We start from the raw sequence: 25,683 nt of genomic DNA, 5'->3' as shown, positions 1-25,683 counted from the left end.
GTACTACGTCTTGAAGTAGTAAGGATGACTGAGCCAATAACGTGATTAGTATTGGTTGACCTTTTTTAAAAAAATTTTTAAAATTTGGTGGGAGTTTGATTATTGTAAATAGGAAGCTTCTGAGAAACTACTACCACAACAACGCACGTCTACCTTTTCCTTTAATCGAATACTGTAATCTACTTGATTTCTCCCGCAGTTTCCTTTTTTCCAAAATATTCTTAATTGGAATTATTCAATATCGTGTTATGTCTGGTTGTTGTTAAACTACTTTGAATAAAGCCACACAGAAGACTTTTGGATCTTTTTCTTGATGTTTTTATGGGTAGGTTTCAACCGCCGTTGGTTATTCTGATCTGGGTTTTCTTGTTTATGCCAAGATATTCCTCATTTTCAAGATTCTTTTATTGAGGTAAGCAAATTATCTTGGAGTTTCTGGCAATGGAAATGTTTCAAAATTGCATGATATTGTGTTAATGGGATTTGTAAATGGTAAAATTCAGATTTTTTGGGCTTGCAGGAGAACGCCAATTGGTTTTGTTGCAAGTTTTGTTGAATAATCCTGATCTCGGTGTGTATCTATTGGATCTCAAGAGTGGCTTCTGCTTTGTTTTTGAAGCCATTCATTTTATCACCCCTTTTCATGTATATAATTGAATTTGGATTGATAAAAGATGTGATGTTGCTGTTGAAATTTTACAGTTTAGCTTCAAGGAGCAGCTTTTCTTTGAATAATCTGAAACCCCATTGGATTGAATAGAAGAATTAGAAATTTCTGAGTTGTACAATCTGATCAAACTCATTGTATTTTGTTAACTTTATTGGTCAAAGGTAGTTGAATAAAAAGTTATGGATTTAGCTCAGGAAGAACCTGCTGGAGATGGAGATATGGAGGAATTGGTTAGAGTATACTCTGGTAATATTCCAATCGGGGAAAATCATCTTCACAGAACACATTTTCCTGGTATGGTGAAACAGAAAGCATATATTTTTGATGGTCTTGGAAATTATTATAATAAGGAGTGGGATCTTGCTGAAGGTGGTGGCAAGGAGTTTTGTTGGTACCATGTAGAACTTCCGAAAGGGAAACAGAAACTCTCTCAATCTGCACAATACCTTATAGATGTTCTTTGTCCACCTTTAAAGCTTCAAGGCATTCTCTCACTTGTTAGCAATGGGCCATTTTGCGGACATGTTGATGGAGCGCTTGTCTTTAGGGTTAATTCACCTGGCCCTCCCTCCAGTAACTTTACATTTAGACTAGCTGCAAGGGTTACTGAGAGTTCAGTGATTACCGTGTCTTTGGGACGTGTTCCCAGATTAGGTTTCTCACCAGTCGGTCAATCTCTTCTTTCAGAGATTCCTAGTGTTGAAAGTCCATCTTCTTATAGAGGAGAGAGGAAGGAAGGAAGTGGGATTGTTATTAAAGAACATGTTCTCGAGTTCTTGTTGACAATGAATCACTCTGAGGAGGCTGATAATCCTGTTCCTAAGTCCGTCTCCAACCTTGTAGTTCACATCCTTGACACGCATGTGGATCACCTTCAAGATGTTGTTACTAAACTTGAGATGGAGCTGGATTCGGTAGAGCTTGAATTGGATAGAGGTACATTTCATGCAACAGAATTTATTCACCCCGTCTGAATAAACACTTGCCTAATTCTTTGTATGTTAAATTAGTTTATAGCTTTCCGTCCTTCGGACTGAAACAGTTTTGAATTCCATATTTCAAGTTCATATGGGCATAAGTGGTTTTAAGACTTTCATTGACACAAAATGAGATTGTGAACGTAGATCCAATTTAAACTGTAAATGTGAACATTTTGCTATGAACTTTAGGGCATTATACTGTCTGAATACTTAGGATCAATACCATTTATTTACATTTTCCTTCAAACCATCCTTGGAACTTCCTGTAACCTCTTTGAGCAAAAGTTAGGACTTTAGAGGCATTAATGCATTTAGTACTTATTTATAATTGCATTGGCAAGTAAGCTTTTCCGTATATATGCTCTCCACTTGAGATATGAGAAGCATGGTATTTCTCATTTTTGTTTTCTTGTGCCTTCTTAGCTCATTCCTAAGTTTATATTTCAAACTTTTAAACGTTGCATGCTTTATTTTGGTAATGAAGTTATCATTAGATAAAGTCGTAATTATCTGCTTTATCTCAGGTGGATTTGCTTTAAAGAAAGAGATGCTAGATGATAGAAGATTCCCCAAAATGCACCTAAATTTGCAACGTCTCCTGCAGGTACTTTCCCTTTCATGCTGGTTTTCTAAATTGCCAAGAGTGCAGAAAACACACAAGTTGCTTGGTGGTCAATTCATTAACTTAGGTATTGCCTTTGAGGAATCCATTGACGAGACATAGTTAAAAAAGCAGCAAGGCACGAAGACATGCTGGGCAGGGCTCAATGAGGTCCCTTCAGCGTGGAAGTTTAACCCCTTTCTGGTGATGTGATGGATGTCATCTCCTTGTCAAACCACATATTATTGGGTTGAAATTGCTTTAGTTTTTTCATAGCCATTAAGGATTTCACTTTTGAGGGTTATTGAAAATCCAATGATTGGCTGTGCTTGACACATTTTCTGAGTCATCCACAGGGATGTGATTTGGTTGAAACTCCCATTTATTTTGAGTTTTGGTTTATTGGGTGTGCAATGATAGGTTGTGCTTATGTCTCTTCTCCAAAATGCAGGTGATTGCCCATGGGGAGCAAGTATTTCCCCGAGTCAAGGAAAAATGTTCTTCCAAACATTGGTTTGCTAGTGAAGACATTAACTCCCTTGAAGAGCTGATTGGACGCTTGAGGAGGCTGAAAGAGAATGTAGGGTTTTTAGCAAATCGTGTAACTGCAATTCAGGCTGGTTTGGATAGCTGGCAGTCTGAGCAAATTAACAGAAAACTCTATTATCTCTCTTTCCTTTCTATAATATTCCTTCCTTTATCTGTCATCACTGGAGGTAATACTTTTATTTTTGTCTACCTTTCCCTTATTATACGATCTCTGATTTATTTATAGATCTTAGGTGGCAACACTGAACTCTTTGCCTTTTGTTGAACATTTTAGTGTTTGGTATGAATGTGGGTGGAGTTCCATGGACTGTGCAAAAGGACCCGGCACTAAAAGATGGTTTCCGCAATGTCATGGTTATCTGTGTAGCAATGCTGCTTCTAGTGTTGCTATGCTTTATTTTCCCTTCTCTTTATACCCGATTGACTGCCTGGCATAGGAGGAGGTCTTTGAGAAAAAGTTGGTCTCATAACAGAAGATCATTTCTCAAGAGAACCATTGGAATTCAAGAGAGAGGTGGTTTCCTCAGGATTTGACAGAGTTAAAGAAAGTCATTATCATAGTATTTTCATTAAATTAACCTTAATTGATTTTTGCTGCTTCATCAATCACATGTAGTGTACCATTGTATGCACATTTAGAGTTGTCATTTGTCAATATTATTATTTGGCTGGGGTGAAAATGGGAATACTCTGTTCATCACTTAGTCATATTTCATTAGAGGTGAATCTTAATCTTTGCCCTTTGTGTTGTATATTTTATCATTTTTGTTTTGAAGGTTTACTGTACAGGTTATTCTTTTAAAGTTAGACTGAACAAAAACACACATTTTGAATTTTATTGCGATCTCAATTTGATGGTAATTGTGACTTACTTTTTAAGTTCTCCTTTGTATATTTGATGGCTTCTCAATGTATTATCCTGTGAAAGCAGGAATTTGACTTCAACTTTTGAAGTTTGAAACCCAATGTACTAACAATTGCTTGAGAAGTGTTAAAAACGAAATGAAAGGGTGTAGTTGGCGTCCATCCTGGGTTCAGTTTCAGTATAATTAAGTGGATTAATCACCATCCACTACCTGTTCAAATGTCTTAATAGTAACATAGAACATTGTTTATTTCTCTAGTTTCATGTTTTACCTGGTCCATTAGGAGTCGTGTGCCCAAGGCAACTACCAAACCATATAGCTCAGGCTCAGAGGAAGCTTTCAAGGCATATTTTTAGTTCTTGAAAACAGCACATTTTCAGCACCATATTCTATTAGTTCTGTTGATTAGAAGCCATTGTCTGTTTCTTCCTCTAAAAAGCATCAACTATTGATAAGAGCTCTAAACAAAGGGAATTAAGAAATGGAATGCAAAGGAAAAACACCCAATAAATTTTCCTGTGAGCAGACAGACTGGATGGCATAGAAATTGCCATGCCAGCAGTTTACTTTAACTTTGAAAAGTATTAGCTATTATATGAGGAAAAACATTTATGGATCATTTGAATTATGAAATCTTAAATTTCGAGAGAAAGTATGATTTAAAGGGAATATGTGATTTTTTATAGCATTTTATTTTTAAATTCTTGTATTTGGTTGGGGGAATATGAGATTAGGGAATTCTATTTACCCCTCATTTATTACTATATACATCTTACTTCTAAATACATCACAAATTCAAAACTTAATTTTCTATATTTACTAAATACACTATATCTTTCACTTTCTACTATCCATTCCTACCTTTTTTTTTTTTTTTCTCTTTTCACTTTCTGAAGTCGAGTTTCTTAAAAAGGTTTATCGGATAATTATTTTTGAGAAACCTCAAATTTTTCGGATGTTTATTTCCAAGCAAACTAAAAGGTTCTCGAATATTTATTCTTGATAAGTTTTAAATCTTCTTGGATATCCATTTTTGAGAAGTCTTGAGTCTTCTTCAAAATGAATATCCAAAAAGCTTTCAATCTTCTCGGATATTTATTTTCAAAAAGTTCGATTTCATTTTTAATCACTGAAAATTTTTAATCATACACTTATGAACTCATTTACTTAATTATGCAGGCAAATGAAACTGAAATCAATATTCTCAACATGTATGGCATAAACTTATTCTTTCTCTTGAGCTTTTAGCATATCGAGAGTACTATTTTTTGGTTTTCTAGTTTTTTGGTTTTGCATGAACAAAATGAAGTTCTTAGTTTTCTAAGTCAGGACAAAAACATTTTTATGTTCATGTATGCTTGAGAACTAACACGTCTCTTCTATTTACGTGTATGATCAAGTAAGAATAGGCACATCAATCACTCATGTTTATACATGTATGCTAATCCAAGTTTAAACACTCTATAGAACATTGATGCTGCCAATGTCGTCAGCAGACTAATAAGTCCAACAATATTTAATCTTCTAATCATCAGTCCTAACTGTTGAATTTGTCAATCTGCTAATAACATTTTTTAGTGGTTCAAAGATTAGATATCCTGCTTTTCTTTTTATCAAGAGTTTATAATTAAATATATATTTTAAAAAATTATGTATTCTTGGAAATGAATTTCCAAAAATACAGGATGGCTATCAAAATTTTATTTTTTGAAACCTAAAAAATTCTCAAAAATTGATTTTCGAAAGTTGTATTTTATTCTTAATAATTCATTTTTAATAATTATATTGCTTTCTCCAAAATAGATTTTCAAAAACACAATATAACTATCGAAAATCTATTTTTAATATTTATGAGGTGGTTTTGAAGTGTATAAACTACTAAGGTTATTTTTATCATTTATTAAAGGTTAAAATTGATATTTATTATTTCGGTATTTTTGAAAGAAAATTTTGGTGGTATATTTATAAGACACTTATGAGATTACTTAATCATATATTTTTACTATAATCTCTTTCATTACAAAATAAATACAATAATTTATCAAATAAAATAATCAACAAATAATACATTTCAAATCGTTTGAAATGTAATATTTGATTAATTAATTATTAAAAAAATAGTCAATAATTATTGTGTTAATTTCATGTAGTAATTGATTACAATGAAAAATTACTACGTTGAGCTTAAAACATGCATTAATTAATTAATTTAAAATAATTATAATGTATAATTATTGTGTTTATATTTTAAAAAGGTAATAATTGATTATTTAAAAAAATTATAATGAACAATTATTACGTTTTTTTAAATAAAATAATAATTGATTATTTTAATAAAATTATAATGTGTAATTATTACATTTATGATCAAATAACTTCAATAATTGATTATTTCAAAAAATTACAATAAATAATTATTATGTTTATTTTTAAAAATTACAATATTTGATTATTTTAAATAAATTATAATGATCAATTGCTGTATTTATTAAAAATAAAAACACAATAATTGAATTTTTTACATATTTTAAAAAAATTACAAAAATAATTAGTGCGTTTATCTACATTAAAACTGATCTAGCGGTCGATGACTGGCCTCAAGCGAGCTTCACTTGCCAGCAGTGGTTGCCCCACTTAGGCCACCTTTTTTTTGAACCAAAAATAATTTTTCATTAAAACGCGGTAATTATTCATTTTACAAACACTGTATATATTACAAGTAGATAACTAAAAAACTTTTTAGATCCATCGCATGGGTCCCATTTCCAATTGTTTTTTGTACATTTTATTTGGTCCCCTTCAGTTCATAGTGTTGGATCCCATTAATGCAACGAAGGAGCCAGTGCCAGTGATGCAGATTCTCATAATTGTATATCAACTACTTCGAAAAACTAAAATGACACGTGGAAAATCGAGAGGAAACAAATACTGTATTTTTAGTTAACACAATAAATAAATATAATTATTATGTTTTAAAGTTTTTAAAAGTAATATTCAAATGAGAAAATACAAAAAAAATTACGAGTAGTCAAATATTATTTTTTATTCACAAAATACAATAAATAATTACAATTATTTTGCTTTAAAAGTTATAAACATAATGTTTGAGTAGAAAAATAAAAAATTTTCAGATAAAAAATTATAATTACTGCATTTTGTTTCTTATAAATATAGTATATAATATTAAAAAAAAAAACTCAAATATTATCCAATAACTTTCAAAAAATACAATATTTATGATTTTTTTTTCAATGCGACGTTTGTTAAAGAAAAATTTTAATTTCATTATTATATGTTGATTTTTAAAAAAGTAAAATAAAAAATAATTTTTATTCAAAATAAATGTGTGACAAGAGTAAATTTTTCTTAAAATTTTAAAATATCACATAAACGGTTAGATTTTTAATTTTAAAATTTTTGGGTATCGTTTAAAATCTGAAATTTTTTTAAAAAATCAATACCTCAAATCAAAGAATTTTGAATACCCAATAATAATATTTTTTAAAAAAATTTTAATTTCTCTTCAACCAGATACCCCTTAAGATTATGAATACTTTGCGACAAATCATGCATCTAATAAAAGTAAAAAATTTGAGTTCATAAAGTTTAGAGCTTAATTTGCTTTATTTATGTGATGATTTTTATAAAATAATATTTAATAGATATATAATTTAAATTTTAAAGTGTAAATTCAAATCTTATCCTATGTAATATTATGGCAACACTCAAAATTAGTCTTCCCAATTTAAAAAAGAAAAAAACCAGTAACCATATTTCTGGAAATCAAGCCTAATAAAAACCAAAATTGGTAAGAGTATTAGAAAATGACGTGTCTCTCAGATTTGGTAAGACCAAATTTGATAAAAATATTAGAAAATGATGTGGCTTTATACTGAGCATCACATTTGGATTCATAAACGTAGCATAGCACTAACCGTGGGGATAGGAAAGGCTAAAAAGCGGGCCGTCGAGCCCGTTCAGTTGTTAATCCAGAACGTTCTATCTCTTATCATAAAATCTCAACAATCCTATTTCCCCCCTTCATAAAATAAACTCAACAAAACCCTAAACCCTAGAAACCTCTTCTCCTCACATTTTATATTAACCCACAGACCACCCTCAGATTCTCCCTGTGTTTTGTAATTATTACCGATGGCAACGGCAGCTCTGTTCCGTTCATTTCGACGACGTGACGTCGCATCTGCTTCTCTCTTCGCCCATAGATGCGTAAGTTTCTAACACTTTTATATCTACTTTAAAACTTTTCATGTTCGGTTTTAGTGATTTGTTTGATTGATCTGTGCTTCCTGGTGTTTTCTTCTGTTTGGTTGTTAGAGAAAGTCCAGGAAAACGGAAATTTATCTAGATATTCTCGTATCTTTTGATCTGTTTGGGGTTTTTTTTTGTATTCATTAAATTGGAACCGATTAGATATAAATAAGTTGATAATTTAGCCTTTCCAGCTTTAAAACTTTTCATGTTCAGTTTTGGTGATTTGTTTCCTGCTGTTTTCTTCTAGTTGTTGAGAAAGTTCATGAAAACAGAGATATTCTCGGTTACTAAAATTAGATATGTTTGGGTTTTTCTTTTCATTCATTTAAATTGAACTTCTGCATATATTATTTGTTTAATTGGAACTGATTATATATAAATAAGTTGATAATTTAGCCTCTTTATATAGTTACAGGTGGATGGTACTGTTCTTAATCTGTTTGGAATTTAATTGGAACCGATTATATATAAGTTGATAATTTAGCCTCTTTAGATAGTTAGTATTGCCCCTTAATCTATGACCATATACATATTTGTTTGATTGATTTTGTGTCTCTGATAGCTTAATTCTCTTAACTTGTTAGCCAAGTGTCTCTTTGGATCAAGTTGGTTTAAGCTTTAGTTACTGGGATTTCTTGAATTTTGCTTGAGATTTGGTTACGTGAAACTGGTTATTTCGGTTCTTTGGCTAAGTATTTGAATGATATACCCAGTGAATGAAATGGATGGTGCCTCATGTTTAATTGGTTGTTGTGCAGCTTACTAGTAATGGCAAGACCTCAGCGGGAATTAATTGGACAAGTTTTTCTAGAGCTTTCAGGTAACCATGGTTTGGGTTATTCTTATTATTGTTTATTTTTTGTAAATATGTGATTGCTCTTTCTTGATTTCCTTTAATGCAGTTCAAAACCTGCTGGAAATGATGTCATTGGTATTGATTTGGGTACAACCAACTCCTGTGTTGCTGTCATGGAGGGAAAAGTAAGAATTAGACTAGTGTGTGGATGTTCTTAACGATTTTGTTGTTGGCTTTGGAAGGTAAGGTTATGCTGTGATTACCTTTGATTGAGTCTGTTACTGATGTCAGAATCCCAAAGTTATTGAGAACTCTGAAGGTGCGCGGACCACGCCATCTGTTGTTGCCTTCAACCAGAAGGGGGAGTTGCTTGTGGGTACCCCTGCAAAACGTCAGGCTGTGACCAATCCAACTAATACGCTTTTTGGAACAAAGCGACTGATTGGCAGACGATATGATGATCCCCAGACACAAAAAGAAATGGGAATGGTTCCTTTCAAGATTGTCAAGGCTCCCAATGGAGATGCTTGGGTTGAAGCAAATGGGCAGCAATATTCTCCTAGCCAAATTGGGGCCTTTGTTTTGACCAAGATGAAGGAAACTGCAGAGGCTTACCTTGGAAAGGGTGTTTCCAAAGCAGTTATCACTGTTCCAGCTTATTTCAATGATGCTCAGAGGCAAGCAACTAAGGATGCTGGTAGAATTGCGGGCCTTGATGTACAGAGAATAATTAATGAGCCTACTGCCGCTGCCCTTTCTTATGGAATGAACAACAAAGAGGGTCTCATTGCAGTCTTTGATCTTGGTGGTGGCACATTTGATATTTCAATTTTGGAGATTTCTAATGGTGTCTTTGAGGTACACATCTTTTTCTATTCTAAGAGTGTTTGTTTTAGGGATGGTTAGGCCAATTATACTGATGACTATCATATCCAGGTCAAAGCAACAAATGGTGATACTTTCTTGGGAGGAGAGGATTTTGACAATGCCTTGCTGGATTTCTTGGTAAGTGAATTCAAGAAAACTGAGGGAATTGATCTTTCAAAGGACAGGCTTGCACTTCAGAGGCTTCGGGAAGCTGCTGAGAAGGCTAAAATCGAACTTTCATCAACATCGCAGACTGAAATTAATCTGCCATTTATAACAGCCGATGCTTCTGGAGCAAAACACTTGAATATCACATTGACCAGATCAAAGTTTGAATCTTTGGTAAATCACTTGATTGAGAGGACCAAGGCTCCTTGTAAGAATTGTTTGAAGGATGCTAGCATTTCTACAAAAGACGTTGATGAGGTTCTTCTTGTTGGAGGGATGACACGTGTACCTAAAGTACAAGAAGTAGTTTCAGGGATCTTTGGGAAAAGTCCAAGCAAAGGAGTGAATCCTGATGAGGCAGTTGCTATGGGAGCAGCAATTCAGGGTGGTATACTTCGTGGGGATGTTAAAGAGTTGCTTCTGCTTGATGTCACTCCTTTGTCGCTTGGTATTGAGACACTAGGTGGTATATTCACAAGGCTAATCAACCGCAATACAACCATTCCAACAAAGAAGAGTCAGGTTTGTATTTGGTGCAAATTGTTTGCATTTTCCTTTAGTAGATGTTCAATATTGAATAAGCTTTGATACTCCTTGGGACACAATAAGCTGACAACATGTTTGGTGGTTTTATTTCATCCATGCATATAAGCATACTCTAATTGCTAAGAATCATATTTTCTATGAATATAATTTATCTTTTTTCATGTTTGATGGGGGTTTCTTGATTTTCAGGTGTTCTCTACTGCAGCTGATAACCAGACTCAAGTAGGTATCAAGGTACTTCAAGGTGAGCGTGAAATGGCTGCTGACAACAAGCTCTTGGGTGAGTTTGACTTGGTAGGCATCCCTCCTGCTCCTAGAGGCATGCCTCAGATTGAGGTGACATTTGACATCGATGCCAATGGTATTGTCACCGTTTCTGCCAAGGATAAGGCCACTGCAAAAGAACAGCAGATCACAATCCGTTCATCTGGTGGTCTCTCAGATGATGAGATTGAGAAGATGGTCAAGGAAGCTGAGTTGCATGCCCAGAAGGATCAACAAAGAAAAGCTCTAATTGACATAAAAAACAATGCAGACACCACTATTTATAGTGTAGAGAAGAGCTTGAATGAGTATAGGGAAAAAATTCCTAATGAAATTGCCAAAGAAATTGAGGATGTTGTTGCAGATTTGAGGAAGTCAATGGAAGGAGAGAATGTTGATGAGATCAAGGCCAAGATTGATGCAGCGAATAAAGCTGTCTCAAAGATTGGGGAGCACATGGCTGGTGGTTCTGGTGGGTCCGGTGGTGTGCAAGGAGGTTCTTCAGGAGGTGCACAAGGTGGTGATCAGGCTCAAGAAGCAGAATACGAGGAGGTTAAAAAGTGAGTGATGAGGCAGTGATTGTTGTTTCTTTTTTTCGGGTGGTATTAAACGCCACTAAGGATGATCCTTTTGTTTGATGATACATAAGGTGTTTAGCAGTTTTGTATCTAACTGAAGAAGGTTGAATGCCTTAGGGATTTGAGTTTAGAGACCTTTCAACATGATATAAATTGTTCTAAAATTAGAAAAATAACGAGGTTTCCTTGAATTAGTATTGCTTCTGGGTTATTAGTACAATTTTTGGCCGCATATACTATATATGATACGACATGCAATGCTTTGTGCGATTAATAGTTTTGCCGGGCTGAGATTCTATAGGCGGGGGTGGATCAGGTTTCTGTAACTCTTTGAGGGAAGGCAACGGAGCGGAAAAGTACAAGAAAGAACTACGACAACTTCAAGCCTCTGGCTTTCTTAGGGCAATCCTGGGACACGAAAATACTTGGTGGAGGGTCAATGTGGCTGTTAATAAATATCAAGCTTTTTCACCTTTGAGATTTACTAAGCAAGGTTTAAAAATATGGAAGTTGCTTCGATAAATAAACCAATAAAAGTTTAAAAAGGAGCGAGTCTCGAATGCTGTCTTCTGGCTACTGAGCTTGGACTTTGGACATTTTTATCTCTATATGGAAGGACCCCAAAGCACGTGGAATTCGCTAAACAACGCTAAATTTTTTAACATTAGAAAAGAATATAGTTAACGTTTATCGAAAATTAATAACTGCAAAAAAAAAATCTCTTGTGATTCTTTCTTTGCATAGCATTGTTTGATACTATAATTTGTCTTGGAATCACATAATGTTAAGGTGTTGGCACCTAAAATAACTTATAGAATTTGGGTTAAGGAAATTACCCACAAATTTCAAATTATGCTTAAGTAATTAATCTTAAATTAGATTAAAATTAATTAGTTAGTACTAATAATTAATCAATTACAGGTAATGCTTCAGGTTAGAAGTCCAAAGCATTAAGGGTTCGACGTAATCATGTAGGCTGAACCCAATATACGAAAGCCTTAAAGAATTCAAATCGAATGAGACTACTAGTATTTACTTGAAAAAATTCAACATAAAGTGGCAGTGGCCGTTATCAGCAGTTGTATGTTTTGCACTATAATAATATTTAACACAAAAATCAAGATAAAAGCTAAAATTAAGGAATCAAGAAAAATTCAACTTATTAAGGAACAGTTTTCACCCGTTATTGAGTATGCAATGAAAAAGGAGTTAATGACAATGGTTAACTTAGGATTTTTTTATAATTTTGTTTATTTTTCATCTATAAATATGAGTTTCAAAAATACAAAACGGATTTCATAAATTACAAACAGAGATAAACCAAAGGGGGGCTGATAGGTGCCATGGTCCCCAAAAAAATTTAGATAATAAAATATTATTAAAATTTGACCCTTACTCCACATAAAATTTGTTCCCTTTAATCGGTATATAAATTATGAAAATTTGACTTTTTTTATATTATTTTATTATATTTTTTACTTCATTAGTTATTATTTATTTATTTATTTATGTAATTCAATTTAAAAATTTAAGTCAAATTGAAGCTTATTTTATTGTTTAAACCTAATTGAAATTTAAGTCAACTATTTTATTATCATGCCTGTGCGCCTTATTAACATAATTAGTCGACGTCACTTAACAGTTTTTATTAAAATAAATTTTTTTCATTCAATTCTCAATTTGATCATCTTTTTATTTGAATAAAAATAAAATTTTCATCACGATTGATATTGAATAATTGAAATACTCTCTTGACTTTTGAGAAGATAAGTAGATAATCAAATTAGGTTTTTTTATTCTTTTTTATTAGTTTACAACTATAGTAAAATATGTTTTTTTTATTTTTTATTAGATTATATTGATTTGTTAGATTGTTTTAATTTAATATGCATCTTTTTTTTATATATATTTACATTAATTTATTATATTATTTTAATTTAATATATTAATTTTTTATTTGTTTATATTAGTATATTAGATTATTTTAATTTAATACTAGAATTTATACCCGTATAAATGAAAATATTTTAATGATGGATTATCAATTAGTAAATTAAAGAAATAGTTATTTAAATTAAAGAAGAGTAACACAAATAAATAATGCATAAAGAGCACAACTATTAGTACAGTTACGTTGCTTAAGAAATATTAAACAATATAAAAAGATGATGCAGGGCTTGAAGGAGAATTATTTAATCGTACCATTAACATTTTATATTGTGAACAAAATAATATTTTAATTCAAAACTATTAGCAAATACATTAACTAAAATGGACAATAAGAAATTTACATGATAAAACCCAATGAAAATCCAACTCTTATCTTTTTTAGAAAGCCCATATGTCAAACTCCATTCTCATAATAAAAATTCTAAACTCCACTTTAAAGACTCATTTATTTCTAATTATCTAATTATATAAATATTTTTATTTTATTTTATAGTTTATAACTAAAAAATAATTCTAATCCGATGAATAAAATTAAAAATCAATCTTAATTTTTTTTTGTTATATTAAAAAGATAAAATCTTAATATAAATAAAAAAATGAAAGAAGTCAAATTCAAAATCAAATTCTTAATGCTTTTAGCCACTAGATCAAAAATTTGGGACAATCAATCTTCACTTAACACATTATATACAAACCTTTGTTGCAAAGCTCGTGGTTTAATATAAACATGTCTTGCAAAATCCAAATTTGAAACATTTTTTCCCAAAGTCAATTAATTATCTAATAAATATCTAGCTTGTAACTTGTTTAATTGGCTCAACAAATACCCAATTGATTTTCCATTAATCTTTTATTACATTCATACAAACCAACCAATTACTTTAACTCATTTGTTAATCATTTAAATTTTATTGGGTGTCAAACAAAAAGTCCTACAAGGACTCTTTTCATATCTAGATAAATATCCAGTTTCTTGTTTAGCCCGCTCAACAAATATCCAATTCGTCAACTTCTCCTGAGTTCACACAAACTAATTAATTAGTTTAAGTCATTTCTCAAACAAAAAGTCTTAATATCCCGCTTGTAACTTGTTTAGTCCGCCCAACAAATATCCAACAAGCCTTTTCATTAATTTTTTTCTAATAGGGACTCTTTTAATATGTAGGAATAGATTATGTTTGTGTTTTTATTTATTTGGATTGATTTATTATATTATTTTTTTATAAATAGATATAAAATTTTTATTCTATTATATTTATATAGTAATTAGTAATTTTATTCAAATTTTTAGGAATATTATTATTGAAGTAAAAAAAACAATGGATTCCTTTTTTTTTTTTAAGAAAAATAATTAAAATATAGAGTTAGAGATAACATTTTCTTGCCTAAAAACCAAAGAAAAGACTTAGATGAAGTTTTTTATGTGAAGTTCTTGAAGTTCCCTACTAAAAATGATTCAATAAAAACTAAAATTGAAAAAACAAAATTGATATATTGAAAGATCTTTTTACATAGATTAAGTGTGTAAAATTTGAAAAAAAAATTTTAATAAATTTATATTTTTTTTATATAGACATTTTTATTAAAAATATCGATAAAATTTTTATCATTAAATAAGTATCGATTAAATTTGAATTATAAATAATTTTTTAATAATTTTTTTACATATTATTAATCTTCATATTAAATTCTATCAATCTATATATGGTTTGAATTTTTTATTAAAATTTTATTAAATCATTTTTAAAAAGGAATGCCATAAATTTCACCAAAAATTTTTCATATAAGTTTTGCTCTAGAAACCAATGCTACGCTTTCTAATTCTATCTCACAAAATGAAGCACTACCGCCACCACCATCATCTACTTCAAACTATGAAATTAATGCTTCTAAAATTCCTAGAATTAAAGTTGAGACAATTGATTTGTTTAATTTAAAACATGATCCAAGATTGCATAAACAAATATATGAGTATCCGGTTAGTCTACGTGATGAATTCAGAGAGCTTACATCAAGGCTAGACCATATCAACTTAATTTTTTAGAATATCTTGCTTTTAGTTCAAAAAACATCCTTGTTACTTTCAAACATCATGGTTCAAACAATTTTCTTGGTTAGAATATTTACGTTCTAAGGATGTAGCATTTTGTTTACTTTGTTTTCTCTTTAATAACAAGCCAAATGGATATTTTGGATCAACTGCATTTAGTCATAATGGCTTTAAAAATTGAAAAAAGGTACACAAAGGATGCATTTGTGCTTTTTTAACTCATATGAGACAATGTCTAAATTCATCATATAATAATGCATAAAGAGCTTGTGTAGATTTAATAAATCAAACTCAACATATTAGAGTATCACTTGATAGGCAAACAACAAAATAAATTACAGTTAATCATCTACATTTGAAAATTAGTATAGATGTTGTTCGATGGTTGACATATCAAGATTGTGCCTTTAAAAGTCATAATGAAAGTTTAGAATAAAAAAATTGTGAAAACTTTCTTAAATTGGTAAACTGATGACATCTTATGGTAAAAAGGTTAAAGATATTATGAAAAATGCTCCATAAAATGCCACGTATACTTATTCAACAACACAAAAAAAAAATTTGCACATTAATACTAAAAGAATTTGTCATGTAATTTGTAAAGAAATTGGTAATAGAAACTTTTGCATTATTAATGATGAAGCCGAAAATGAGTCAAAATAAGAAGTAAATGACAATTGTTTTAAGATTTGTTGATAAAGAAGAGTTTGTGAAGAACATTTTTTTGATCTAGCACATGTTAAAGATATTTTAGCATTAACTTTGAAAAATGAGACTTTTAATGTTCTTTCTTATCATAGTTTTGACATACAAAATCTTCGAAGATATAGATATGATAGAGCGAGTAATATACGTGGGAAGTTAAATGGCTTGTAAGCTCTGATTTTGAAGTAGTGTCTATATGCTTATTATGTTCATTTTTTTGTTCATCAACTTCAATTAGCATTGGTTGTAGCATCTAAAGAAGTGGTTGAAGTGCATCAATTTTTTAAAGACTTGGTTGATATTGTTAATGTGGTTTGTGTTTCGTTCAAACATTATGATGAATTACAAAAAGCTTAAGCAATTAAAATTGCTCACTTAATTTCATTGTTGAGTTAGAAACTGAAATTGGTATAAACTAATTCCGCACTTTTATAACGTCCAGGTGATACTTGATGGAGTTTTCATTTGAATTCAATTATCAGTTTAATAAAAATATTTCGTGCAACATGCACTATTCTTGAAAATATATAAAATATTGTACTTAATTATTCTCAACGAGGAAATGTACATTTTGCATGTAATAAGTTGAGATCTTTTGAATTTGTTTTTATTTTACATTTGATGAAGGAAATTATGAGAATTACTAACAATCTTTGTCAAGCTTTGCAATGTTGTTCTTAAGGCATATTGAATGCTATAAATCTTGTGTCAACAATCAAAGAATTGATTCAAAAGTTCAAAAAAAGATGATGAAATGAATTATTGAATAATGTGATGTCATATTGTGAAACTTGTGAGCTAGATATTCCAAACGTGAATGTGTCATACATGGTAGGTCATGGTCATAACAAGAAAGAAGATGTTACAATGGATTATTATTATCGAGTAGATATACTTTTTGTTACAATAAATACTCAATTGCAAGAATTGAATCATAGATTTAATGACTATGTTTTGAGTTGCTTACTTTTACTTCATCATTAGATCCGAGAGAGTTTCAAATTATTTGATGTCGAAAAAATTTATAGCTTTGTTAACAAATTTTATCTAAAAGATTTTACTCACTAAAAAAATGAATGCCTTTCATATGAGTTGAGACATTATGAAGTTGATATGTGTCAACATTCTAATATAAGAAAAATATCAATACTTTCTGAACTTGTAAAAGATTAGTTAAAAGTAAAAAGTAAGAGGTATATAATTTTTCTTATATTGACTCTTTTAGTTTCAATTACATCTACCCAACGCGTTTTTTCAATTATGAATATTATGAAAAGTTGATTTTGAAGTAAGATGGACAATGATTTTTTGAGAATTTCTTTGGTTGTTTACGTTGAGAAAGAAATTGTAAAAAAGTTTAGTACTAATGTAATAATTGATGATTTTAATATAAAGAAAAAATGAAAAGAGTAATTTAAATAATATTTTTATTTTTCTAGTCGATTTGTGTTTCATAGTATAATTTTTTAAAATTTTTTAAAAAATTAAAATTAATATTATTCATTATTTCGACCTCTCTTCATCCTAATACTAACTTCGTCCTTGATCACAAACACAATACGATTTTACTTATGTTACAACATAATTTATTTTACCTTTCAACACATTTACTTTATCTTTTTATATATTATATTTATCTTTCACGCATTTAAACATAATTTTAATTTAGAAAAATATTCGAACTTTATTTTTTTATCACTTATGCCCACTCTTACCACAAATATAAAGGGTGAGAACTTCCCATAAGTAATCATCTTAAAAAATCAACATAGGAAGGAAAAGTAAATTATCTTTTTACACTTATTTTATAAGTGACTTAAACGAGAATAAAATTTTATTCATCTATTATTTTTAATTTGAGAATGAAAATTTTTTTTTAACTTTACAAGTTTAATAAAGTAATTTGAACTTATTTTATAAGTGCCTTAAATGAGAATAAAAATTTATTGATATATTACTTTTAATTTGAGAATGATTTTTTTTTTAACTTTACAAGGTTAATAAAGCAACACATGTTTTATTTATTTTTTAAATTAATTTTTTTATTTTTTAAATATACATTAAGATATTTGTTACTTTATTAATTATACTAATAGAGTTAAAAAAATTTTATTATTAGTAATTTAATAATATGTCTTTTAATTTTAAAATACTATCATTGCACAAAATCTAAAGAGAATGCCTTGTATCCTTGGTACGTTTTAGACATTTTTAATAAATAAAAATAAGTAGGGCAAAATTTTTTGGCTAGGAAAATGAGAAGACCCAACCAAGCTTAAACAACCGTAAGATACACTCAAGATTTTATTATTAATATATACAAGATTTTTTTTGAAATAATATATATAAAAGAAATTAAGAATAGGTATCTCATAATAATAATAAAAAAAGAATTAAGTATCACATTATTGTTAAAAGAATAAGGTTTCAAATTTTTTTAATAAAAAACTCTAAAATTAAGGACGTCCAATATTAAAAAAAAAAAAAAAGGCGATTTTACAAAATCCAAAAACTATATAAAGTCACCATGCAAGTTTGCAAACCCTCTCGCTTGCTCGACGGCGGCCATTCTATCACGGGTTACCATCGTCTTATTGTTAGCTTTATTTCGTCAGGTTCTTCATCAACACCCTGAAATTAAAAGTATTAGAAATAATTAAGGTAGCTTTTCTTAATTTTAATGTCTAGATACAGTTTTTATTAGTATTACTTCAATGAATTTAAAGTCCTTTTTAATTTCATAAAAGATTATTCTGTTTTGATTCAAGGGTATATACTATATTCTGTTTGGCTGGAAGTTGTTTTATCAGCAGTAGAAATTTGGGTTTCAATGGCTGGCAAGAAAAGAAGCTTCCATTCTATTGGTACGGCCAATAATGTGTTTACAATGCTTTGGAATGATAAGAAATTAAAGGATACAGCATCCGCCATGCCCATGGAGAGAAAAAAGATGAGAAAAGCACTAGAAAAGGAGAGGCGGTTTCATGCTTTACGAGATAAAGATTTGCATCCTAAACAAAAAAGTATAACACCCTTATCAACCTGCAGTGGTCGGCCTCTGCCTGAGTTCCATTATAGAGTTTTTAATGACTTATGTCTGGCTGATGCTTCTGTAAGAGAAGCAGCAGTGGAAAAATTGGTGGAAGAGTTGGAAGAAATTCAGAAGGTATATGAGAGGCTTGAGAATAAGGACTTGCTTGATCAGGATGGATTTAAAGTGGATGCTGAAAAGGATGATGGCTTGAAAAACTGTGCACCATCTTTGAGGTATGCTGTGCATAGGCTAATCAAAGGAGTTTCTTCACCCAGAGAGGTTTGATAAATTTTCTCTGTTTTAAAATGCCTTCCATGTAATCATCCTTCATTTTATGTTCACTGAAATTATGCATTTAACTTTCTTGTATATGCCATCCATATTTATACTTGTAAATTGAACATGGTGTGACATCAAACATCTGAAATAAGCATATTATTCTGCTGCTTTTGCAGCATGCTAGACAAGGTTTTGCTTTGGGTTTGACTATCTTGATTGCTACAATTCCTAGCATTAGAGTGGGCTCTTTATTAAAACTTATAGTTGATTTGTTGGAAGTTTCTTCATCAATGGAGGGTCAGGTAAGCTTTTGGTTTTATCTTGTATATCAAGTTGCAATCCACTAACATGATAATTCTATAATTAGCTTCTTAATTATTTACTGGTGGTACAGGAAGAAAGGGATCGTCTCCTGGGTCAGTTGTTTGCTTACGGCGCTCTTGCTCGATCTGACAGACTTATTAAAGAGTGGAATTGTGATAACAACACTCCTCATGTCAAGGAATTCATCAGTGCTCTTATCTCCCTTTCCTCAAAAAAACTATACCTGAAGGAGGGAGCTGTCTCAGTTATATTAGAAATGGTTGAAAAGGTAGTTTTTCTAGATAAAGCAGATAGGCTTCTTCTTCCAAATGCCCTTACTTTTATCTGTCAGAATGTTGGGAATAGTGGACTATGTTAAACCTAATGCTAACTAGAAATCAATACTTATAACTTATCAAAGTCAAGAGTCTCTTGATATAATTTTTCCAGGTGAATTATGAATTATTCCAATAATTTTGATGGCTCAAGTGTGGATGTGTATATCATTAATATATGCTTAATGTTGGAAGTTGTCTCAGAAATGGATAGAGCAGGAGAACCCTTTTTTAAGTTGTTAAGTGTTGCCTTTCCTCTTCATCTTGCAAGTTGGATAGATATAAATGTGGTTAATGCCTTGTTGTTTCATTTTTTAATTAATACTTCTAATCATGCAGTTGCCTGTCAAAGCCTTGTTGAATCACTGCCTTGAAGCTCCCGGTGTCATTGAGTGGTTTGAAGAAGCAAGTGACCTGGGAAATCCTGATGCTTTGCTTTTAGCTTTGAGAATTCGTGAAAGAACATCAATTGACAGTGCAGTTCTTGACAAACTTTTGCCAAATCCATTCAGCCCAAGCAATCTTTTCTCTGCCAATTATCTATATTCCCTTACTAACTGCTTTAAGGTAACTTTAAAAGTATCCATAAAATGTAGGGGTAATTATGAGGAATCAGCTATAAATATTTTCTAGAACTTCTTGACCTTTTTGAAACATGGCAGAAATCAACATTTTGTGGGCCACGAGTTCATGGTGTGTGGTCTGTTGTCACAGATATTCTTCTACCGGATTCCAATTTTCAGGCCGAAGATGCAGCATCAGTTTTGAATTTCTCAAAGAAGCATAAAAAGGGTCGGAAATCTAGCTCTTTTGAGGAAGAAACTGCAAAGAACGTTCAGTGTTTTTGTGAGGTTGTTGTTGAAGGATCCCTTCTTCTGTCATCTCATGATTGCAAAAACTTAGCACTTGATATTCTGCTTCTTCTCCTCCCTAGGTTGCCGGTGTCTTTAACTCCAATCATTTTGTCCAACAAACTTGTCCAATGCTTGATGGATATACTTTCCTCCAAGAACTCCTGGTTGTACAAAGTTGCACAGGATTTTCTTAATAAATTATTAGATTGGGTTGAAAATGACAATGTCAGAAGAGTAGCTGTTATTGTGGCTTTACAGAAGCACAGTAATGGAAAATTTGATTGCATTACAAAGACAAAAACAGTTAAGAATTTGATGGAAGAGTTTGAAACAGAAGCAGAATGCATGTTGTTTGTCCAGAATATGATGAACATGTTTCTGGATGAAGGTCATGCTTCTGATGGATTTTCAGATGAGACTTCTGAGATAGGCTCCGTTGAGGACAAGAATTCTGCTCGAATGTTGGGGAACTCTGATTTATTGAAAAGCTGGATCATAGAATCCCTGCCTACTGTTTTGAAATATTTAAAGAAGGATCCTGTAGCAAAATTCCGGGTCCAAAAAGAAATTTTGAAATTTCTAGCTGTTCAGGGTCTATTTTTTCCTTCTCTTGGCAATGAAGTTACTTCATTTGAGTTGCAAGAGAAATTCAGGTGGCCAAAAGCAGCCACCTCAAGTGCCCTTTATAGGATGTGCATTGAACAACTCCAATCATTGCTGGCAAACACAGAAAAGGTTGAGGAGCATGCTCTTGAGATAAATGATCTTGGTTGCTACTTTATGCAGATCTTTAGTACATTGCACAACATTCCTTCAATTGTTCTCTTCCAAACTTTGAACAATGAGGATGAAAAGGCTATCATAAAATTGAAAGAAATGGAAAGTAGACTTTATAAAGAGGTAATTTGATATCTCCGTTGTTGGTGCAACACTATCATCCATTCTTTTGATTATTTCTCTGATTGTTGGTGATTTTCCATCTCTTGAATTTAAGTCAAGCTGGTCTGTAATTAAAAGATTGGGGTTGGTGGGTTTCTTCTTGCCTCGGAATGTTTTCAAACGACATTATCAATCTTTGAACTATTTTGAATAGATGATAGAAATTAGGAGTGTTTACCTTCTATGTTTATGGTGCACTTTGGAACCGTTTTTTATGTTATGATCTTGTTAACCTTTCATCATACAAGTCAGTGAAACAATACTCAGCTTTTGACTGTTTAATAATGGCAGGGAGTGAACCTTGGCTTTAGCAGTGATGGAAATAAACTGCATGCATTAAGGTACTTAGTCATCCTACTGCTACTAGAAGTGCTCCTTCGACCTGGGGAATACTCTGAAGCAGCCTCTGAACTTGTCATATGCTGTGAGAAAGCTCTTGCAGCTTCTGGTATTCGCATCTCATCTGGAGAAGATAAGTTGGACAGTGATTCAATAACAGAATTAATGGATGTCCTTGTGGATACATTGCTTTCCTTGCTGTCACAGTCATCAGCTTCTATGCAGTCAGTTATTGAGAAGGTTTGTGAAGTATACTTTAAGACCGGTCTGGTCTTATTCCTTAATTCTGGTTTTACAGCTATACTTTTGTGTTGTTGACCCCCTTTCAGTATTCTGTCTCGCTTGTTGCTGATACACAATTCAGAATGTTCCACACTAGCTATATTTTTCCTCCATGTCTATTATTAGTATTTTCAGCTGGGGTGGTCCTGGTAAATCTCTGCATTTTAATTTAAATGTTATTCTTTGATGTTGCTCATTGATTGATAGGATATTCTCAGCTGCTTTGTATGTATGGTTAGGCATGTCTCTTGTGTTCTGTGTTTATCTCATGGAGGAAAATAAAAGAATGAAATGGAGTTTTGATTGTGCTAACAACAAAATTCCAATTATCTAACAGGCTAAAGCAATATCTTGTAGATTGTAACTTTTCAGTCATTTTTCTTATATATGTTTTTTGATTTGGCATCTACTGTTATCTGTAGGTTTTTAGATATTTCTGTGTTGATGTAACGGATGATGGACTTTTCCACATGTTGCAAATAATTAAGAAAGAGCTAAAACCTGCCAGACGCCCGGACTCAGATGGTAAAGATAATGATGATGACGATGATGACCTTTTTTATATTGAAGAAGATGAGAGTATAGATGATGCTGAGACTGAAGAAACATCTGATAATGATGAGCAGGCAGATGACTCTGAGGAAGTAGCTGGAGGTGAGGATCTTGCTATAGAACTTCCTGAGGATTCTGATGGAGACATGGATGATGACGCAATGTTCCGCATGGACACTCATCTTGCCCACATCTTTAAAGAGAAAGAGAGGATGGCTGGCAGTGAAACTGTTCAGTCCCAGCTCGTCCGTTTCAAACTCCGTGTTCTTTCATTGCTGGAAATTTACTTGCATGAACATCGAGGCAAGTGTTTATTGTTTCTTATAGGAGTAGTTAAGATCAGCTGGGAACTATAAATAATTAAGATATTTACTTTCTATATTCTATATTCAATATCCTGATATATGCCCTTTGTTTTTTTTCCACAGGCAAGCCCCAGGTACTATCAGTTTACTCAAACTTGGCTCTGGCATTTGTCAATCCACATACTACAGAATGCAGTGAGCAACTTAGACAGCGTATATGGGGAATACTTCAGAAGAAGATACTCAAAGAAAAGAAGTTGCCTGAATATGAAGCCATGCAATTATCTACACTTGAATCCTTACTGGAGAGAAACTTAGAGTTGGCCTCCAAACCATTCAAGCTAAAGAAATCTGCTAGTTTCCTATCCAAGAAGAAGCTGTCAGCCTCTTCAAACCGACGCAAAATGCATGTTTCCCTTGCTCAAGACTCAACCTACTGGATACTTAAGATCATTGCTTTCAGAAACTTTTCAGATGTTGTATTGCAGAGAGTTTTTGATATCTTGTGGGCTGCGTTGGTCGGGTATTTTGACAAAAAAAGTTCCCAACTAAAATCCGGGTTTCTGAAAGAAATATTTCGAAGACATCCAAGGATTGGCCACAAACTCTTAGGCTTGCTTTTAGAAAAATGTGGCAGCGCCAAGTTAGAGTTTCGACGAGTTGAAGGGCTTGATTTGGTTATTGAAGTATTGAAGTCACCAGCTCCTATGAAATATGGTGAAACCAGGAAGGGAGCAGCAAAGAGAATGTTGAAAAGCCATTTGTGGAGTCTGAGTCGTCTAATAAAGGAAGTGGTGAGAAGAATGCCAGAAAAGCAGGCAAGGCGAGCTGATGTGCGTAAACATTGTCAAAGGATCTTCCAGATGATATCAAGGCTTGGTTTATCAAAGTCTTTTCTTCAATGTTTGGGACCAGATCATGGCTGTGAATCTCAACTTGGTGACCTGTTCCTTAGGCTGTAAAGTTTTGGGAGTACTCTTCTATTTTAATATTCTCAAATCAAAATATTTCTACTTGACTGGTGCATTCAAACATGAAAAGTTTTTTTTTTTTTTTTTAATAAATAGATTTCATCAGGTTCACATTGAAATCATTTTTCATAGGCTTGGGATATGGTCCACCTTTTCTTTTATCACATGGGCTTTGTTGATGAAAGTCATGTTTGGGTTTTTTAGGAGTTCGCCGAATGTTGACAAGATGGTGAATGTGGTTTGTCGCAAACAACAAAGTGGCGGAAATGATATTTAGGAAATAATTAAGGCATAGAGAGTAGAGTTGTAAATGAATTATTTGATTAATCTGGTTCTATTTTTCATATCTTACTAGGCGAGTGTCCGCTCGTTATTGTTGGTAAATTATTTTATTATATATATTTATCGATTTTATTGTTAAAAATTTTAAAAAATGATATGACGTTAAAAAAAAAAATCAAGTAAGAGTGACATATAAATATTTAAATTAATCTTTTAATTTTGAACTAATTTGATATTGGTTTTTATAAAAATGCCCATATCCAAGTAAGACATAGTTGATTATCTCTTGGATCAATTGATATGTCATTGAAATTAGTATTTAAAAATTATCAATTTGAAATAATTTAAATACGTAATATTCTTTTCAGTTAAATATGTAATAAGGTAAAAAATTTAAGGATAGATTAAGAATTTTAAAAAATAAGAAATTAAGGGTAAGAGATTTAAGATAGATTAAAAATTTTTAAAAATAAAAAATTAAGACGGATAGAAAATATTTGATATTGATTATTTTATCATCTTATTAATTAATTCATTTTGTTACAAAATTGATTTAATTAAAAAAAAACAAAAAATAATATCAAATTTGAATGTATTATCAACACATTTGCTAATATTTTTTTCTTTAAAAACTATCAAATTAAAAAATAAAAAATATATATTTAAATAATTATATCAAATGGCCCGTATTAAGGAAAAGTTTAAATATATATTTTTTTAAATATGAGATATTTAAAAAAAACAAATATCGAAAAAAAAAAAGCAAAAGAAAAAGAAAGAATCAAGTGATTTAACATGTGGCATTCTAACGTATTATTGATATCGAGTGGATCTTTAAAAGTATAAAAAATTATTTGTTAAATATATTTAAAAAGAAGAAAAAAAAGGAAAAAGGAACAAAAATAGGTAACATATATTGGTGTTAGGTAGATCTAACATAAAATTAAAATCTTAAAAAAACTTTTTTAAATATTTTTTAAATATTTTTTAAAATTTAAAAAAGAAAAACCAAAAATGTGCAAGAAAGAAAAATCAAAAAAGAAAGTTTTGTATAAGTAGGTCTTAATTATAAAAAATAAAATCTTTTAAAAATATATTTTATAATTTAAAAAATAATTTATTAAATAATTTAAAGGGAAAATTTAAAAACTAAAAAAAAAAAAAAAACTTAAAAATGACACAGAAAAGTCCAATGAAACGAAACTGTTGACCATGCATTACTCAATTGGGTCATAAAATAAGTTAAAAAAATCCTTATTAAATATTTTTTAAAAGGGAAGGAGTAAAATGCTTAAAAAGAAAAAGTGAAAAAGAATTGATATAAGTGGGTTTTAGTTCTACACATA

The 25,683-nt window shown here is 31.1% G+C and overlaps 3 protein-coding genes and 1 pseudogene across 7 annotated transcripts; all 4 read left to right on the top strand.

Moving 5' to 3' along the window:
• The first annotated feature begins 135 nt into the window (after positions 1–135).
• On the top strand, positions 136–3,638 carry LOC149519933 (uncharacterized). Of its 2 annotated transcripts, XM_089747863.1 has the most exons (6): positions 186–412; positions 521–571; positions 703–1,606; positions 2,175–2,254; positions 2,703–2,967; positions 3,075–3,638. In XM_089747863.1, exons 3-6 carry the CDS (start codon positions 850–852, stop codon positions 3,332–3,334), a joined length of 1,362 nt encoding a protein of 453 aa, XP_089603989.1. In that variant the 5' UTR covers positions 186–412; positions 521–571; positions 703–849; the 3' UTR covers positions 3,335–3,638. The 2 variants fall into 2 exon arrangements, with proteins under 2 accessions (XP_089603982.1, XP_089603989.1); XM_089747856.1 differs by having other exon boundaries at positions 136–412; positions 504–1,606.
• A 4,071-nt stretch (positions 3,639–7,709) lies between these two features.
• LOC111309057 (heat shock 70 kDa protein, mitochondrial) lies at positions 7,710–11,351 on the top strand. The gene is made up of 6 exons (XM_022907877.2): positions 7,710–7,893; positions 8,697–8,758; positions 8,841–8,919; positions 9,026–9,592; positions 9,671–10,291; positions 10,505–11,351. Exons 1-6 carry the CDS (start codon positions 7,819–7,821, stop codon positions 11,141–11,143), a joined length of 2,043 nt encoding a protein of 680 aa, XP_022763612.1. The 5' UTR covers positions 7,710–7,818; the 3' UTR covers positions 11,144–11,351.
• A 4,277-nt stretch (positions 11,352–15,628) lies between these two features.
• Positions 15,629–16,846, top strand: LOC149519932 (uncharacterized; annotated as a pseudogene).
• A 1,545-nt stretch (positions 16,847–18,391) lies between these two features.
• LOC111309054 (rRNA processing protein pol5-like) lies at positions 18,392–24,184 on the top strand. Of its 4 annotated transcripts, none has more exons than XM_022907874.2 (9): positions 18,392–18,523; positions 18,661–19,175; positions 19,352–19,477; positions 19,570–19,767; positions 20,153–20,380; positions 20,476–21,567; positions 21,898–22,185; positions 22,650–23,082; positions 23,208–24,184. In XM_022907874.2, exons 2-9 carry the CDS (start codon positions 18,693–18,695, stop codon positions 24,044–24,046), a joined length of 3,687 nt encoding a protein of 1,228 aa, XP_022763609.1. In that variant the 5' UTR covers positions 18,392–18,523; positions 18,661–18,692; the 3' UTR covers positions 24,047–24,184. The 4 variants fall into 4 exon arrangements, with proteins under 4 accessions (XP_022763609.1, XP_022763608.1, XP_089603977.1 ...); XM_022907873.2 differs by having other exon boundaries at positions 18,412–18,523; positions 18,631–19,175; XM_089747851.1 differs by lacking the exon at positions 19,352–19,477 and having other exon boundaries at positions 18,412–18,523; positions 18,631–19,175.
• The last annotated feature ends 1,499 nt before the right edge of the window (positions 24,185–25,683 follow it).

Source organism: Durio zibethinus, chromosome 2 (genome assembly GCF_047325235.1).
Source record: "Durio zibethinus cultivar Kanyao isolate XHJ-2024 chromosome 2, ASM4732523v1, whole genome shotgun sequence".
NCBI classification, from domain to species: Eukaryota; Viridiplantae; Streptophyta; class Magnoliopsida; order Malvales; family Malvaceae; genus Durio; species Durio zibethinus.
This window is presented reverse-complemented; position numbering and strand designations above follow the sequence as displayed.